Source organism: Amphimedon queenslandica, unplaced genomic scaffold (assembly GCF_000090795.2).
Source record: "Amphimedon queenslandica unplaced genomic scaffold, v1.1 AMPQUscaffold_13496, whole genome shotgun sequence".
Lineage (NCBI taxonomy): Eukaryota > Metazoa > Porifera > Demospongiae > Haplosclerida > Niphatidae > Amphimedon > Amphimedon queenslandica.
In genome coordinates, this window is record NW_003546268.1 from 421688 (window position 1) to 439938 (window position 18251).

An 18251-nucleotide genomic window follows, 5' to 3' on the forward strand; every position below is an offset into this window, starting at 1 on the left:
CTGGCCAAGCCACATAGTTGTAGCCCTGCATAGTTGTGCCAATTTAGCTCTATTGTTTGCAATTGGCAGCCTGGAAGTAGTTAAGTGCAACTGGTCACTGGTGCAACCAGTCATGCACTGGATTAGTCTGTAGGCTGGGGAATGGTCTGGGCGGCGAGACTAGCACTGGGTGGGGCCAGGCATGGTGCGATGCGCCATAGATAATAGAGTAAATGAAAGGGATTGGAAACGGAAGCGTGGGCGTAGCCCAACCTCCATTCATTTGTATTGCTGCTAGGCTGACAGAGGCTCGTTGAAATTTTTTGTCACAATTTACCCTTGATTTTCTTTCTTTTAGGAGCAATATCTCGCAAACAAGTGTTCCTATGCAAGTGAAATTAATGCATCAAGAAGCCTAATGTTTCCTCTTTATAATTCTGTTTTCTATTGTACAGATAATTTTACCATGTTAATGTTATGGCACTTTTAAAACCATAAAATGTATTTTTTGTCATTATAATCCCTTTTTTGAAAACAAGCTAGAGTAAAATGCAATATCTTTATAATCATATGAAAGAGTTTCCATTTGCATATCGAATGATACTAGTTAGGGTTAGAATTCATGAAGCATGAGTTTGTTACAACAGAAAAAGGGCGAAAAATGAAAAAAATTTGTTGTACCTATAACTCGTTGCAAAATAGCGTTGTAGAAGTAAAAACCTTGCTGCAGGTAGTCCAACACTTTCTATATCGAACGGTAGGTATATCATAAGTAAGCGTCCTCTTGGATCTCCATAAATATCCTTCGAAGTCCTTGCAGTACAGCCTCACTAATGGAGGAGATGGGAAATCAACCAGGTTTTGGGCCGGTAACCAATAGCAACATCAACCAGCCTACGCCCCCGTTTCCAATCCCTTTCATTTACTCTATTATCTATGGATGCGCCACGTGGGCGACTGGAGTCTGGACGAGGACTGCACTGACAGCTGAACCCTCAGCTGGACAATAAACACTGAGATCCAGGAATAGTCTGTTTCAGTGGTGAACAACAGAACAGGTGAAGATGGAAAAGTTAGGAAAACCAAAATATGGTATTATCAATAACACAATGTCCTCACTAATGTGTAATGTGTCAGATTTTTCTAGTTTGTTGACAACTCCAGCGTCTGGAAAGGAGTCAGATGGTTCTTATATTTCCTTACCCAATGGCAACACTAGTGCTGTTAGCTATGCTGTTAGTAGTGTTCGATGGAGTTTTTCCAGTTTGGCAAAGAGGAGATTCACAGCAACTCCCCATAGTTGTAAGCTTTATACTGGTAACATTATTTCATGTACTGTACATATACAGTCCTGGGTCACCAAGTGATCCATGGGTATTTTTGTTATGTAGTGACTAGTTAGTGACATAATGTGATTGTGATCAAATTGAATGTTTAAGCAATCTTAAGCAATTAAAATACATTGTATGTGTTGCGGCTATTAAAGCCCAGACAAAATATATTTGTAACATTAAGATCAGACCAAACAAGATGATATTAAATAAAGAAAGCCAGAGACAGATTGTCATAAAGAAGAAAGGGTAAAAGAAATAGCTTGTGTAGAAGTGTAAATGTGCGCAGGCATGAAAAAATAATAACAATAATAATGTGATGATAATACATGTAGTAATGATAGTAATAAATAATTATTAGTAACGCGGTAGCGTTACTAAGTAGGATTCACCCCCAAACAAAATGGCTGCCACAACTTTTGCAGCCTTGCTATACTTATAAACATATCAACATTAAGTTAATGATACATGTAGTGTACGTGTCTCCAACAAATGTTTAATATTGTTTTCATGTCCAGTTATCCACCAGATTCTCGTTAAGTAGATTAATCATATTCATTTGAATACCTTATGAACAAAAAAATTTCTTGGCCACATTGTAGTAGTTTTGCGTGGCCAGACTCTCCACCCCTTTTTGACTTTTGGATGGCGGGGGGAGAGTCTGGTGGACTGACCTAAATCAACTTATTCCAGGCAGATCAAAGGAGCGACCATTGGCTTGGTCAGTGTGATTGACGTCAGGCAATAAAGACTAATTAAAGAGGTATAATTAGAAAAGACGGGCGTGGCTACACAAATGGCTGGCAGTCTTCCTTCAGCAGTGAAGAGTTTTCTACCCATTTTAGCATTATTTGGAAGGGAAAAGGCTACCAGAAGCTACTGTTGATTTTCATCTGGACTATCTCTCTACCAGACTGGATTATGGCAACCGTAACATGCTTTTTGGACTGCAAACAGTACTTTTATCATGAATCATATGAAATGTTGTCAATGCTTTGTTTACTGTGCAGGTGGCATTGTAGTGTGATCCAAACAGTGTTAAAGATTATACCAGCCACAGCAGCCTTTGAAATTGTAGCAAGATGTCAGAGTATCCTATACATTTACAAAATGTTCAATTGCAAGAAGTTGCTGCACTGAGTGTCTACAGTAATTGATGAAGACTATTTTAATACTTGTTGTGACACCTGCTGTACATTTTAATTAATGTTTTTTCTTGCATGTCTATGAATTAGTGTGTTTTGCATGTCAGTCAGTACTAAATTGTGATGGAACAATTCTTTCTACACTTGCAACCATGCAGGTCACTCTCTATACTTGTAATCAGGCAGGACACTCTCAGCAGATCGAACTTAGCAGTGTTTTTCTCTTTTGAGCCTTCCAAATACCAGTACTGACAGTTTATAGCGGAGAAAAGTTACAAAACACAGTTCACTGTTTCTATCGGCCATATTGAATCTATTGCAACAGACATGCCCAAGAAAATTACATTATTTATTCAATGACTTTCCATTATCCAATACCGCTTCACAATTCTCACTTCACTTCCTGGAACAAGTACAGTACATATCAAAAAAAGGCTAAGTAGCTACCCCGCAGTTACTCTACTTTTGCATAGGTAGTTCGTTGCTCCTTCTCTGTGCATGCTTACTGCGATAGTAGTAGGACAGTAGCACGACAGTAGAAGACAGTAGCGCGACAGTAGAAGACAGTAGCGCGACAGTAGAAGACAGTAGCGTGACAGTAGAAGACAGTAGCGTGACAGTAGAATCGAGCAAAAACATCCTAAACAGGCTTCTAGAAGGAGAGAGTGGCATTATCAGGGGCGTAGCCAGGGGGGGCAAGGGGGCAATTGCCCCCCCTTTTTTGAAACTCAAAATTTAAGAATAATCAAATAATAAGCTGCTTTTGGAAGGAAAAGCTGTTCTATAACTTACATATGAAAGGAAAAGGCCAAAGCAGTCTTTCTATGATGCCATTATAAGGCTGAAAAGGTATTCAACGTTGCCTATGATCGGTCAAGAAGTCCGCCATGTTGAAAAATAGGTGTGGCCACGGCCTAAAAGGGCGTGGTTTCGCAAAATTTCGCGGCGCGCTTTGCACGCCGCACAACTTGCCCTCCTTTCCCAAAAATCCTGGCTATGCCACTGATTATAGATGAACTTGGAGAGCACAGACAGCCAAAGAAGCATCTACAAGTTCTACTACAGTACATGTGACTGGGTAGGATTGCAGCAAAGAGTAATGAAGAGTAGCGAAGTAGTAGCGAAGAGTAGCGAAGTAGTAGTGAAGTACCTACGAACTACCTTCAAGGTTCTCTTCTCTACTGTACTCTACTTAGCCTTTTTTTATGTGTATTGTATATGTTCGTCAATCCACCAGACACTCCCCCGCCGTCCAAAAGTCAAAAAGGGGTGGAAAGTCTGGCCACGCAAGACTAACATTGTAGTGGTATGAACTAGATGTAGCTCCTTTGCTAAACAGTTAAATTACACCTTTTCCCCATTAAAGACTGTACAAAGTATACTTCCGTAATGGCTGCCAGAATAAAATTTTTGTTTACTGTATAGATAGAAATTTCGGTGGCCCAAAATTTCTGCGAATTGCCAAAAAATGGTTTTTGCTGATTTTATTTTTGTGAATTCACTTGATATTACACTAATGATCAATGGCTGCTCTTCACTACTTACTAGAACTATAGCTGATGATGACACTTAATGTGTACTCCCTACAATAGGTTATGGTGCATAATTGGGATTGTATCAACCATTGCCTCTTGCTGACGATGACTAGTGATGGCAATATCAATCGGTTTATCCCATACCCTTGATATGGTATTGGTTGGTTATATTTTTGATCAGTATTGCCTACCACTAGCAATGCATAACCAGTACTCAATGGGTGTGGCTCATTATTAAAACACACCCACCTTAATTAATAAGAGGCATGGTAGTTATTAAGGCAGTTTTGCCAATTTCCATAATTATTCTGCATGCAAAACACACCTTACTCCCACTGAGCGCTAGCTCTCCCAACAACCCCACTGCACCACACACTTATCTCCACTCTCCTCCTACCTGGTACTTGCTCATTATTACTTTATCATGATAATTAAACAAATGACACAGTATTCATTAACCACAACAAAAACTGACACATGCAAACATTAGAGATACTGTACATGTACCAATGAATTATTATACTGATGAGAAAACTAATTGCACTCACGTCCTTCATAATCTGGTCCCTAGCCCGCCACTTTCCAAACTAGGCAAGATCCCTGGAGACTCCCACGAGCTGTTCCCTCGGAATCCTTATATACAGGAGGTATGCAGTACTCTCCCACCGGCCCAAGGTCTTGATAATTGAATCTTAAATTTTTAGTGCAGCTGCTGTTGTGGCTGCTCCTGCCCTAAAACTATGGCCTGAGTATTCTGCCTTGCAGTAACCTAAAGACTCCAGTGCCTTCTTAACCTCCATCACAAACTGTGGTTTGGTAAAAGGTGATCCATCCTCGTGCTTGAACAATGCTCCTTCCCCATCCCCTCTCATTCTTAGTTAGTTAAACATTGCCTGGACTGGGCACAGGTCATCCCCTGTTCTCCCCACACTACCACATTCATTCCTCTTCCATATGGGTCTGTCTTGGATGTATGCAAACTGACTTGAATGAGGGTTGGCTCTGCCCGACTATCCGCGGCCACACTGTCAAATGTTAAGTGCTTTTTTGGGTCAAAGTTTTTGGCATTGGAAACCACAAGCTCCTCTGCTCTCATAAAGCCAAAAAAGCAAGTAACTGCAATAGCCCATAACATTGTGCACTTGTAATCAGAGCCAATCCCCACCCAATAGGCTCTCATTTGCCTCAAAATAGCTGGGGTGATTGGCCTCTTCTGACGAGGGACCTTACCTTGCTGCCCTCTGATCCTGCGCTGACCTTTAATGATTCGTTTCAGTCTGGGCATCTTTGTGCGAAGAGTGGACTTGGGAAACTGTACTCGATCTGTAGATCCCTGACTGCGGCCATATAACTCTGGATTGTGCTATGCGACAGACCCTTAACCCCTAAATGAGCTACAAAGTAGCAAATTGTTTCCTCTGATACTGGTAGCACTTCTTTAATGCCATATTCTTTACAAAAATTGATGAATTATTTCCTACCCGATTGATACACTTTCCTTGTGGAGTCAGCTAAACCTGCTGCATAGTAGAGGCGAACAGAGTGATCCAAGCTGGTGAGAGCCAGTCCAGCTCCTGCTGTAAGACCAACTGTATCAGGTCTCTTGGTATTTGTGTTGGAGGAATTGATTGCCAATGGGGATCCTGGGCAAAAAAGGAGAAAGATTTATTGCAAGAGATCAAATCAGCTGCTCTATTGTTATGACCTGGTATGTGTGTGGCAGAGAACCAAAACTGAAACTTAGCTGCTGCAAACACCAAGCATTTTAGAAGGTGTGCCAGGATTTCATCTTTTGAATACAACTTATTCAGAATGGAAACCACACTCTCATTGTCACATGTGAACCGAACTATCTTTCCTTCCCAATTCCTGCCCCAGACAAAGGAAGCCAGCACAATGGGTACCAACTCCAAGACTGCAATAGAGTAGTTCCTGATACCCGCATCTGAGGTCCATTGATGCTGGAGCCACTCCTTCTCTGTCAGTGCACCACACCCCCAAGAACCAGAGGCGTCACTCCAAACTGTAACATCTGGATGGCTTCTTTGGCTTTTCCAGAACAATGAGAGCCCATTCCAGTCCTTTAGAAAAATACGCCACCAGCTGAGGTCACTCCTAACTTCCTTATTAAGTCTCACCAGATGCTCTGGACGTCTTGCCAGTTTCGACAGCTGATAGATTTGTCTCACAAAGCATCTTCCTGGTCGTATGACTTTGGCTGCAAACTGTAAGTGGCCTGCTAATGATTCTATCTCCTCTAAGCTTTTAACTTTATTGCCCTGCCATTCCTCCAATAATTCCCGTAATTTGATGACTTTATCGAGGGGCAACGACATTTGCATGGTCCCTGTGTCAAATTGAACCCCCACTATTACCAGCCTCTGTGCTGGGCCTTCTTGTTTTTTCTCCGCCAAAGGAACTCCCAGCTCTGCACACAGCTCTATCATAATAGCCAGGTCCCTCCTACATGAATGCATATTATGTGTGGCCTGCTTCAACTGGCCCCATTTCTGATACTCAAAACCCACCCGGAAGCCTTCCTGCAGCCCCCGGAGAATAAAGGCTGTGAACTGAGGGTCTGGATGTTGGACCATGAGAGTATCCCAACTGGTCATTGCCTCACATAAAGGTGAGACCATCTCTCTTAATGCTAATGGAAGATCCATTGGGAGCAGCGGCTCTTGCTGTTGTAACTGTACCAGGCCACTCAGCCCATGATATTGTCCCTGAATGACATTCCCTGTCCAATGGCCTTCTGTGGCTGCCTCCTGTACTACACCTTGAGAGAGAGAGAGAGAGAGAGAACTATTACAACTCCTCTCACTACTGTTAACACTAGTATACTAAAATTCGTTATGGTTCCTTCCTTATTATTATTATTATTATTATTATTATTATTTTCAACTGTCAATCTATTTTTATTAACATGATAAGTGACAATGATTATACATTGTATAATGATGATAGTTATTTATGGTCCCAAATAGGGGCCAAGTCACACCCCACTTGGGTGGAAGTCATTAATGAAGCTTCTTAGGACATTTTGACTGGGGGTGCCCCTCCCCACGACCATAACACACATAAAGAAAATTACAGTTTTCTGTCTCGCATAGGCCAGAGTAGCTAAATGGGTAGCACACCATCCCTTTCCAATTCTTTCCTGCTTTCCCTTTCTTGTTACTCACCAGTGGAGGTGATGCCTTCCTCTTCAGGGGTTTCTTATCCTCCTGAGTATGGCTGGGGGTAGGTGTTGGCACTTCTTGCCTACCCACTGTCTCATTCCATAACGACACATCCTTCATTGACCATTTTGTCACTGAGCCACGAGCAGCTGCTAATCTGCGGAACTGGAAATCATACACTAGCCATCCATTACCATGATAGTCCCTTGCCCCACGAGCAATGAGACTGCTATAGGCCAGTAAATCCCCACTAGCTCGGGACTTTTCTTAGCTCTGATTGCAACATAGGTCATGAATGCTTCTATCCATGTAGCCAGATCCCGCATTTGTTTTATCTGAGATCTCAAATGTTTCCCTGCTGTGACTACCACAATACCTTGTTCCTCTAAGTCACTCAAATTGGACTCGTCCATTGAGGGTTTCTGTTGTAATAAGTCTTTGAGATCAACATAGTCGCCCTTTTCAATTCTGGACACCACTTTTGCTGGCACCGGGGGGAAACCCTCTCCGACCCATACTAATTCACTTTCTTCTGCCCTTGGTGTGGGCTCTGATCTTCAAATAGATTGAAGTAATAAAATCTGGTACCTTTGTCAGGGTTGTGGCCATCCCTAAAGGTTAAAGTCTCATGCGTTTGTTATGATAGATGTTACACACATGCATGACAACCATATTAGTGATAACTGATAAAACAGACAAGCATTATAGTGCTTAAAAAGTGCTTTAAAGCATTTTCATGAAAAAGAGCTTAAGTATAAGTCAAGCACAAGTGCTTGCAATATGATTAATGCTTGCAAGCACCTTCAAGCATTTACAAAGAAGTGCTTAAAGTGCATGCTTATAAGCACAAGTGCTTAAGTGCTTGCCCCATGTCTGGACAGGATATCTTACTGCACATTTGGTTGGATAAAGGAAAGTGCAAATTAGTGCAAGTTGTCAATACATGCCTGAGAAGAGACAAGGCAGTCCTCCTTCCCTTGGTTTTAACTATAGACAAGTGTCTGCAAGATTTCATTTGTAGCATTCATACCGTATAGTGGGTATATTTTGTCTGGAAAAATGTTTGTTCTAAGCAGGATTAGAAATTTTTGTTCGTTTTATTTTCGTTCTGAGCAGCCATTTTGCACACATGGCATTGAGGAAATGCCCTTTTCGTTTGGAAAATATTTGTTCCACAAGGAATGAGAATGAAAAGAACAAAATTAAACTTGGACAGAATATACCCGCTATATGGTAGTTAAGGGACATCAATTGGTACTTCTGTCACTATTTCTTTTGGAAGAACTAAAATGCATGATAAGAAGGCATCAGTGATCATGTTTTACTTGGGGGCAAGAAAAATATATAACACAATGAAAGAGCAATTTAAGTATACCATTATTTGGAGTGAATTGCGTAGCACTATGCAGCTATGCATGATTGACCTCATCTTTCATTATTGTCAATGAATCATTACCTCTCCCATTTTTTGAGCATCAGAAATATTTTCAATTTCACACAGGTGCTTTCACTTCTTAACGTCACATGGCCTGCTATTTGCCATGAAGTACTAGCTACTACCTAGTTTATATATATTACTTCATTATAAATGATGTCTCTGAACATCATTTTGTCATTGAATTGTTATCTGTTCTTTAACCTATAGCTCTTGCTGCAAAAATTATTAATCATATTTACACTATTTTTATTCTCGTAAAATGAAAGTTTAGTGATAATAGTGTTTTTTAAAAATTTGCTTGCTGCTGCTGTAGTACTGTACATAATAGTTATAGCACAGTAAAGAGTGCTGTATGGCTGATAACGGCACAAGGGCTGTCGAGACTCCACCCTGAGTGCTGTTATTAGCCATACAGCACTCTTTACTGTGCTATAATTAATTTATGGGATATAGTGGGCGCATCAAAAACGTCTGCCAAATGCACTCCTAGAGAAGTTTTCTTGAGTCTTCAAGGTTGAGACAAAGCCAGTACAGACATTTAATGCTCGCAAGACAATTTTCTTTGCCACATAACATGGACTTGGCTGCCCGATGATCAATATAAGAACATCTCTGGGCACTAAAGGACAGCAAAATGCCGACAATGGTGGTAAAGGAGTTTTGTGAGTCTGTTCCACAACAGGTAGAGCAGTTTCATTTCTTCTCTGGTTCTCACGTAGTACTGCTAGCCATTGTGAAGCCAACCAATTGACACTCACTTCTGGTGCTGTATGCAATATAACGGAACAGGCGGTGCCTTTGATGCGCCCACGTAGTGTACTATAAATGTACTTTCAGCTGTCAGAGATCTACTGAGATGAAGAGATCCAATGAGATGAAGAGGCATTATAGCCAGAAAGGCTGATTGAATCATAAATCTTTACCGTCACTATGCAGCTATGGAATATATTGACTCCTAAGTGTTGGTTTTGTGAGCCATGTTACAAACAAAACTCCATTGAACCAATACATGTACTTAGAGCCAGTTAGCCACATCTTTTGGAATGCTGTCAAAAGACTAACACAGAAGTTTGAGGACAGTGAACTTGTCTTTGGTGGTTGAACTGTTTCACTTAAGCTATTTTAATAGGTATTGACTGGTAGTAAATGACTTTAAAAACTCGCGTCATAAAAAGTACCTTTCTTTCTCAGTTACAGACAGTGTAAAGAGACGAAGTGCTATGCAACATTAATTTATTGCCTACTTTTATTTCCTGTTAAATTTGATTCATTTAACTTTGTTTTATTTATAATCAAATTGTAATTTTGAACTTGGTTGAGCAACCCATTCATGCCTTTGAATGCCACATCCTACATGTGCCGTATATCCTTAAATGAAAGCTGGATGCGAATAAACTCCGAGGTAGCAATTATAATTGGAGTATAAATATGCGAACTAGCCCTCACGTTAATCAGATGCCTTTTGGATACTTCCCTAGGATCCTGAAGTGAAATGTGAGGTCACTGTTGGAATCCGGCTTTAGACCCAAGTTTTTTTATTAAAAAAATTTTTTTTGAGGTCCAAAGACCATTTTAGGAAATAGACATCTGGGCTTTTATTTAAGGAAATACAGTATGTTCACAAAGGACTTGTCTTTTGTACCAGTACCATTTTTACGGTTAAAGATTGATGGCATGGCATAGCCAGTCAAGTCACCTCACTGTATGTGCAGTATGTCTCTTTAGCATTTCCAGCAATAGTCACTACTTGCCTTTAATCGAAGCTTTTTATAAGCTTCCCAGTCATTTTAGATGTTTTTGATGTGGCACTTGAAAGTGAGCTGGTACTTGATGTTATAGAAGTTAGATGTACAAAAATAGAAAAATTTCATGAAGTCAGACGTAGCAATAATTTTATGGTATAGTCTTGTTACTATAAAATTAATAGTCAATCTCTTTCCTTCCCTGCTCATAATTTCAGTAGTATACCGTACTAAGGGGTTATTAAGCGCCCTTCGTTGTTAAGCACCTAGTTCTTATTAGGCGCCTAGCTCAATGTAGCTCTTAGCATGGGTTTGTTAAGCACAGTACGAAACAGTAGGAGTCCAAGCAGTAGGAGTTACAGCAGTAGGAGTCTAGACACTTTTTATAAGCGTTGTGGCCACGAACCAGAATGTCAAAAGATCATTCTTCACCACCCGCCATTGTAAAGCCAGTAAAATGATTAATTAATTATTATTTTAAACCACACCTACTGTATTTATTAAGCGCTGAGTCATTATTAAGCACCCGTTTTTCTGTCATTTTCTGCCTAAGCGCCTACGCTTAATAACCCGTTAGTATGGTATGTACTGTAATGTTTGGCTTAGTAATATGCATGTACTTTTTTCTCTATTAGCCATTCATCGTCAAAATTCATCAATTTCAGCTACACCATCTACTCCTAGCCTTCAATCTGCAGTCATTGTTGGTAAGTTTTAATGAATTATTAGTGAAAGATTTTAATGCTGCTTCAGCCATTGTTGAAGGCAGAGGACATGCACGTGGAGAAATAGGAATGGCTAGTATTGACTTGAAGAACCCAGAGTTGATTCTCTCTCAAGTAATTGAAGATGTAGTACATATTGATACTGATAGTATGTTGTACACATAGTTTCCTGACAGACAGACTTATGTTAAAGTACTTACTAAATTGGAAGTTTTGAATCCAATAGAGGTCGGCTTGCTTTGATAGAATTAGTGATTTTCACTCTATTGCATGTAGATAATAATGCCCAACACAGCTTGTGAAGGTGATTCTACTACAAACCTCTTTCATAAGATTAGTAACTATTGTCCTCGTGTAAATTTAGCTACAGTGCAGAGAAAATACTTTAATGAAGGGAAAGGCAAGCAACTGTTGAATGTTACATGTAAGTGTATAGTTCCTTTTTGTTTAGGACTTCAGATGGTGCGTCAGTTTGTTGTCTCTGATTATAATAGTGTTGAGCTAGAAATTGTGACGAAGTTTGTCATGAATTGTTAATTTATTATATCAATTCTTGTTAGGTATTACTGTCTTGCTGCTGCTGCTGTGAGACTTGTGCGTGTGTGTATAATTTGTGTGATTGTATATTTAGGCACTATTGAAATATGTGGAATTTATACAAAACACAGTCTTTGTGTCAAATTCACTGAAAGTAATTTTTCGAGGCAGTGAACAGACTACAATGATAGGTACAGTATATGACTTCAGACATTGAGTATTTAAAACAAGAAGCGTTATTGAGCTAATTCAGAAACTATACTACATTATGAATTTGAGAGCACAGCTTATTTCTATTTTTTTTGCTTTTGTCAAGGCAGTCTAAATTTGTAGATGCAAATTGCTTTATGTATTTCATGTCACTAAATGCATTGCTGTTTTACCCTTGAATTTTTATTTTTTAATGTTGGTGAAGAAAGGAATGTACCATGAAGCTTTATCAATTTTAGATGTTGCTACTGTTAAAAACCTTGAGTTGATATCTAATATGCATGATCCCAAGTCATCTCATTCTCTTTTTGGAATATTAAACTACACTAAAACACAGCAAGGAGGTTAGATGGCTACATGTACATGTGTACATATAGGTTGCTCATGTGCTGTTTTTGTATAAAAAGCTAGGTTATTGAGATCAAATATACTGCAACCTCCTTGTAGTAAGTATAACAAGCCATATATATTTAATTCTCACATATATATATAGGCCTAGAGACTATAAAACTTCGACAAAAATGTGTTCAAGGTAATCTATATTTGTTGATGATTAATGTTAGCCTATTTTTGTAGAGTTCATTGATAATGAAGTCAGCTATTTATTTTTTATTATGAAAAATTGTGTGCCCTAATTGTTAGGATATATTTTTTGCAGTGGAATCAGGTATGGTCTATGCTATTAATCTGTCATTGATTTTGTTTTAGTATTAAAGCGATTTTTAGATGTAGATCATCTAATATCATTATTAGTCCAGATTCCTAAAAATGAAACAGTGAAAAGCGCTGAAAATAAAATTAACTTAGTTATATATGTGAAGCACTGTCTTGAGCTAGTCATTTCTCTTCAAGATGCTATTAGTACAAGTCAAAATCCTCTCTTGAAGACATTTAATGAAGTATATTGCTCATGACACTAAATAGAAATTGCAGTGTTAATTCATTATTAGATTTTAAGTGATAAACGTTTTCCAGATTTGCTGCAGGAAATACAGAAGATTGTTCATGACGATACTCATTATCAGAAAGGATCTTTGAATATGAGGGCTCAAAAGTGTTTTGCTGTTAAAGTGAGTTTCATAATAATAGTGATTTGCACTTACCTTTTGTTACAGGCTAACTTAAATGGTAAGTTTTGAAGTCATTTTTGAAATTTTCTCTTTAAGGGTATCTTGATGTTGCACGTAAAACTTACTCTGAAACTATTGATGACATTGACGGTTAGTTGTATGTTTGAAATGAAGCGAAAACAATGTATCCATAGAATTAATGACTCAATTAAGAGAGAATGAAACGCTAATGTTGAAGACTGCTTACAACAATACAAGGGGCTTTTTCATTCAAATAACTGGATTTACAAAGTATGCCTTTGTGAAATTATATCATTATTTATCATTCGTATAAAGTGGCCAAGATTTAGACATTGAAAGCCTTCCACCAGTTTTTATAAAAGCTGTTAAAACCAAGACGTCAATTAATTGCACAACAGCTGATTTGGTAAGTTGCCAATGATAAACATATTTGGGCTTTCAGTCGTACATTTTTGATGATATATTTCTAATCATGATTTTGAATGATAATATTATTTTTATAGATAAAGATGAATGGTGAGTTTACCCTTTTATACTTATGGAGTGTTTAATTGTTACTACTTGTAGATCGTTGTTCTGAATCATTGAATGAAATTTATATAATGACTAATGTGTAAGGCTTCTATGATAATTTTTAATTTTTATTTCTCTCAAGTGTTATTGGTGGCTTATTGGACGTGTTGCGAAAGAATATAGGATGCTTATACAAGTTGTCAGAGTGTGTGGCAATGCTAGACCTACTGCTCTCTTTAGCCCATACCTGTACTGTTTCCAAGTACAGTAAGCTTCTCAAAAGATGCATCTCTTACTTTATACAATATGCTAATTTAGCAATACCTGAGTTCACTGACACTTTAGCAATAAGGCAAGGGTTCCATCCTATTTTACAAAAGATAGCATTTGAAGACCTTGTTCCAAACAATGCTGTAATGTTGTGTTGCTATTCTGTATGTTAATTATAACAATTTTTTATAGTATGCATCTGATGAGACTAACTTCGTTATAGTTACTGGCCCAAACATGGTACAGCTAGCTATGTCAATATTTTCATTATCACTTTTCATTGTCAGAGTGGAAAATCTACTTACATGAAACAAGTTGCTTTGCTTCAAATAATGGCCCAGATTGGTTGTTTTGTTCCAGCAGGTATTAGTGATCAGATGTATATGGTATATTTTGTTCTAGAATATGCTAGTTTTAGGCTTACCCACCAAGTTTTTTCTCGTATTGGTTCAGATAATGATATTGAAACTAATGCATCAACATTCACTGTTGAAGTAAAATTCTTTTTAATAGATTAGTTTATGTTTTTAGATGAGGGAGATCAATTACATATTACAGGTCAGTAGAGATTTCTGTATCTTTGAAATTAATATCCTTAGAATATCAGTGATGATTCACTTGTAGTCATTGATGAACTGGGACGAGGAACAAGTAGTGAAGAGGGTGTTGGGTTGTGCTATGCAATTTGTGAAAAGCTTCTCATGACAAAAGTAAAATGCATGTACATTTCCTCTGCTGCTATTATAATTTGTAAAGGCTTTTACTTTTTTTGCAACTCATTTTCTTGAACTCACCCACTTGGAAACTTTATATCCAAATGTTGAAAAGTAAGGATTGATATTTAATTTAAAATGTATCTTATTTTGTATATAGCTATCATTTTGAAATGAAAGTAAGAACGAACTCTTATTTTCCGATTATTGACTTTGCAGTATAGTGTATCAGTTCCAGTGATGAAGTGTTTAGTGCTGCTTTTACTCATCATTTAGTTAGAGGTGAAGCAGAATCAACACATTACGGTAATTACTATGATGTGCACTTATCAGTATGGTTTTTTCGTTTTAGGCCTTAGTTTAGCATCCTTGTCAATGTTACCTCAATCAATACTAAATGATGCAGGTGAAATTATTAAAGAAATTCAGCTTCAGAAAGCAGTAATGCATGCATTACTTTTTTTATATGAACCATAATCACTTCATTCTTAGTCAAATCAGCCACAGTCCAAGGACTCTCTTGTACTTTTAAAAGCATGCAGACTTGGTACTAGGCTAGTACAAACAGTTCGTAGTTCAAAATTGGATCAAACTTCCCTTCGTGTCTTTTTGCAGCATCTGAAAGAACAATTTCAATGACACTAACTAAAAGAAATGCTCATAACCTTTACATGTACACGTACATCTTGGTATACACATTATATATACACAATATGGAATTATTAATTTTAATTATTAATAATAATTAATAGGAATCGTAGGCGTGGTCTTACTAGTGCTGCATGCTGCTTTTTAGGTACAGAATTAAGAATCAAAGAAAGTAAAACAATACAGGATCTTAACGCTAGAAGTAAATGGCTTCAAAGGAACCAGACAAACCATCAGTAAGAGACTTAGTTATGTAAGAGTGTCGGAAATAGTGTTAATGGCAATAAGCTACCATAACCCTGTATCCTCTTCAATTTTATGTGTCTGATACACTAGACGAGTGAGAGTGAAAAGTCTCAAGCTCCATTAATAGCGTCTGTACCAGCGGTAACACCAGAAAGACATCCATTACAGAACAAGTTAGTGAAAATTTTAATCATCGATTTATTATTTATGTAAAATATTTTGTTGATTAATACATGTATTAATGTTTCGTTTCTTATTATGTATAAAGATTGATCATCTATTGAGTATTTAACTGAAGTTAGTGTTTAACATTTTGGGTTTAGTTTTTTTTGGAATGGTGATGTGACGCCTAATCATGAAAGTCACACGTACATGTAACTTCATGTACATGTTATGTCAGTGAAAACATTTTATTGAAACACTTGTAAACCCCTCATAGAATCTATTGCATCATACGTGTAGAAAAGAATGTTGTAGGTTTTATAAAATCAATGTTATTGAATGTTTGATTTTAGTGTAGGGGCACTCTAATACCCTGTTCACACTATCCTTCAGAACTTTACTGGAACTGAGTTTTGGGGAAGTATAGTGTAGTTTTATAACAAGTGTGAACATAGCTGAACTGCACTGTAACCAAACCAAACCAGGCTAAAGTGGTCACCAAAATACATGTAGGTGCTCTGAAATGGTGTAGTTAAGTTTTAAAGTGAATTTGGTGTAGTTAAATTGTGCAGTGTGAACTGCTACCAACATGGTTCTTTTATAACCAAAGTAATCTAATTAAGTACAGTTCTGTACAGCTGGGGAGGTAGTGTGAACACAGTATAAGGTGGTTATGCTGTGAGTTTTGTCGGATTAAAGATTAAACATTTTAAATATTTTGGTGTCTTGATTTTTGATATCTCTCGATTTTGAATTTTTGATGTAGGCACTATATTATTTTAATTTCCATTTAATGTAAAAACCGACGGTACATGTATTGTTAGACACTATGAACTATGATGCAGTGGGTAAACTTGCATGTACATGTACAGTGAAACTTGTCTTAACGACCACTTGTATATGAAGACCACTTTTCTATTGCAACCAGATCATTTGGTCCCAGCTATTTACTCATTAAACTACATAGCAACTTTCCCCTCTAATGCATCCACCTGTCTATCCCGTTATCTGACCGGTTCTTTAGGTCCCCTGTCCATAGCCTCTCATGGAAATTTACTTCCCTATAGCAACCAGTGGGTGCGGCCAGTCAATTAATTGACTGGCTGCACCCACAAGATAATTAATTGACCAACCACTCCTACTAGATTTACTCATGCTGCTTTGATCTCTTTTATGTTTTCTTAGAGAAAACTACTCAAGAAGAAGAAAACTACTCTTGGAGACTTTTATTGATAACTACATGTACATGTAGATATATTTGTATAGAAAGAAGGAGTGATGTATTAGTTATTCAATGTGCATATGTGTATTGAAATGATAAGTGTACCTGCGTATAAGGACCAAAACATATAAAGGGCCATGGTCTCTTGATAGACAGGTTACCCTATCTACAGACCACGTCTCTATTAAGACCAAGTTTTTCTGGCCCATAGGTGGTCGCTTTAGACAAGTTTCACTGTATGTAGGTATTTTTAATGTCAATTATTTAATCCAAGTGATTACTGTAGGTGGGTTTTGTGGTATTTGAAAAATGACAAGCAAAAAGAATGGAAAGACAATTTAAGAAAGATCATTTGCATTGATACGGTGAGTTTTAACACTGTAATTTTAATTTTTGTTTGTCTTCTTTAGCATTTACATTATTAATATGAAGTATTTTCTAACTATTGTTGCAATTAGATTTTTTTGTTTCCTTCGTTTCTTTTGGATGCATACATGTATCTCATTTTGGTTTTCCACTCTCATTGCTTACATGGAGATCTAGTTATACATGAGATACTTACCGATGCATCTGGGCCTGTACTATAATGTCATTGGTTGACTGTTGCACTAGAAACCATTTATTTTGACAGTCTTTCTGTTTTTTTGTTTATATTTGAACCTACAATGTATACTTTATGAACATGTCCATCATAATATAATTTTGGTGATGTACAACTTCCTCTGAATGGAATAACTACATGTACATGTATATGAATATTAATCATCTGTGAAACTCTGTTTTAATAGGACGTTATGTTAATTGTTACCTTTAGATTTAATTGTAAACAATTCTGCATGTAAATCTTTTTTTTGTATAGACTATTAATCTTAATTATTTGTCATAATTTTAATACTAGTAACCATATTTATATCAATGTTGAGTAATTATTATTGCTATTATACATGTAGATGTATAAGCCTCAACTGTATGAAACTATTCTTGCAGTACAAACATTAATTTTACCCCCAATTTTATTTATTAGGTTGAAGACTTTTGGTCGTAAGTTGTATGAATTTTTGAAAATTGTAATGTGTGTGATCTTCAATCATGTAGTGTGTACAATCATATCAAGCCACCAAGCCAAATTAGCAGTGGGTGTGACTACATGCTATTTAAAGTAAATAAGTGTTTTTGACATGCAAACATTAACCTTTTTATTAGGAAGGTATTGAACCAATGTGGGAAGACAAAACAAACAAAGATGGTGGTAGGTGGTTGTTAAATATTGATAAAAGAGACAGAAAAGATGGAGTTTTAGACAATGTTTGGATGGAGACAGTTAAGTCTGCAGGAAAATTGGAAGAATGTTTATTTTGTTGCATCCTATAGTTAATGTGCTTGATTGGGGAAATTTTTGATGACAGTAGTGATGATATCTGTGGAGCTGTGGCACAGAATAGAACAAAAGGAGACAAAATATCTATTTGGACTAGAGTTGCAAAAAATAAAGACCATGTTCACAGAATAGGGTACGTTATAAAATTTTTCTATTAAAAATTGTTTTTTGGAATAGTCATGTA

The 18251-nt window shown here is 37.3% G+C and overlaps 2 protein-coding genes across 3 annotated transcripts; both read left to right on the top strand.

Moving 5' to 3' along the window:
- The first annotated feature begins 908 nt into the window (after positions 1-908).
- LOC100639599 (mutS protein homolog 4) lies at positions 909-15122 on the top strand. 2 transcript variants are annotated; one of them, XM_019993400.1, is made up of 35 exons: positions 909-1071; positions 1117-1281; positions 10988-11059; positions 11106-11191; positions 11243-11305; positions 11354-11381; positions 11442-11477; positions 11529-11595; positions 11638-11662; positions 11709-11805; positions 12064-12168; positions 12232-12270; positions 12318-12356; positions 12401-12417; positions 12467-12491; positions 12533-12723; positions 12775-12894; positions 12940-12952; positions 12991-13044; positions 13089-13185; positions 13231-13321; positions 13419-13431; positions 13483-13528; positions 13571-13695; positions 13747-13841; positions 13891-13938; positions 13986-14061; positions 14101-14192; positions 14230-14256; positions 14298-14408; positions 14455-14525; positions 14572-14590; positions 14636-14717; positions 14764-14852; positions 14904-15122. In XM_019993400.1, the coding sequence occupies exons 1-35, from the start codon at positions 1044-1046 to the stop codon at positions 15048-15050; spliced, it is 2499 nt and encodes an 832-aa protein (XP_019848959.1). In that variant the 5' UTR covers positions 909-1043; the 3' UTR covers positions 15051-15122. The 2 variants fall into 2 exon arrangements, with proteins under 2 accessions (XP_019848959.1, XP_019848958.1); XM_019993399.1 differs by having other exon boundaries at positions 11354-11477.
- Positions 15123-15164: 42 nt separating this feature from the next.
- Positions 15165-18245, top strand: LOC100639722 (eukaryotic translation initiation factor 4E-like). The gene is made up of 7 exons (XM_003384264.3): positions 15165-15295; positions 15396-15478; positions 16976-17054; positions 17714-17730; positions 17785-17848; positions 17893-18009; positions 18061-18245. Exons 1-7 carry the CDS (start codon positions 15266-15268, stop codon positions 18223-18225), a joined length of 555 nt encoding a protein of 184 aa, XP_003384312.1. The 5' UTR covers positions 15165-15265; the 3' UTR covers positions 18226-18245.
- Positions 18246-18251: the final 6 nt, after the last annotated feature.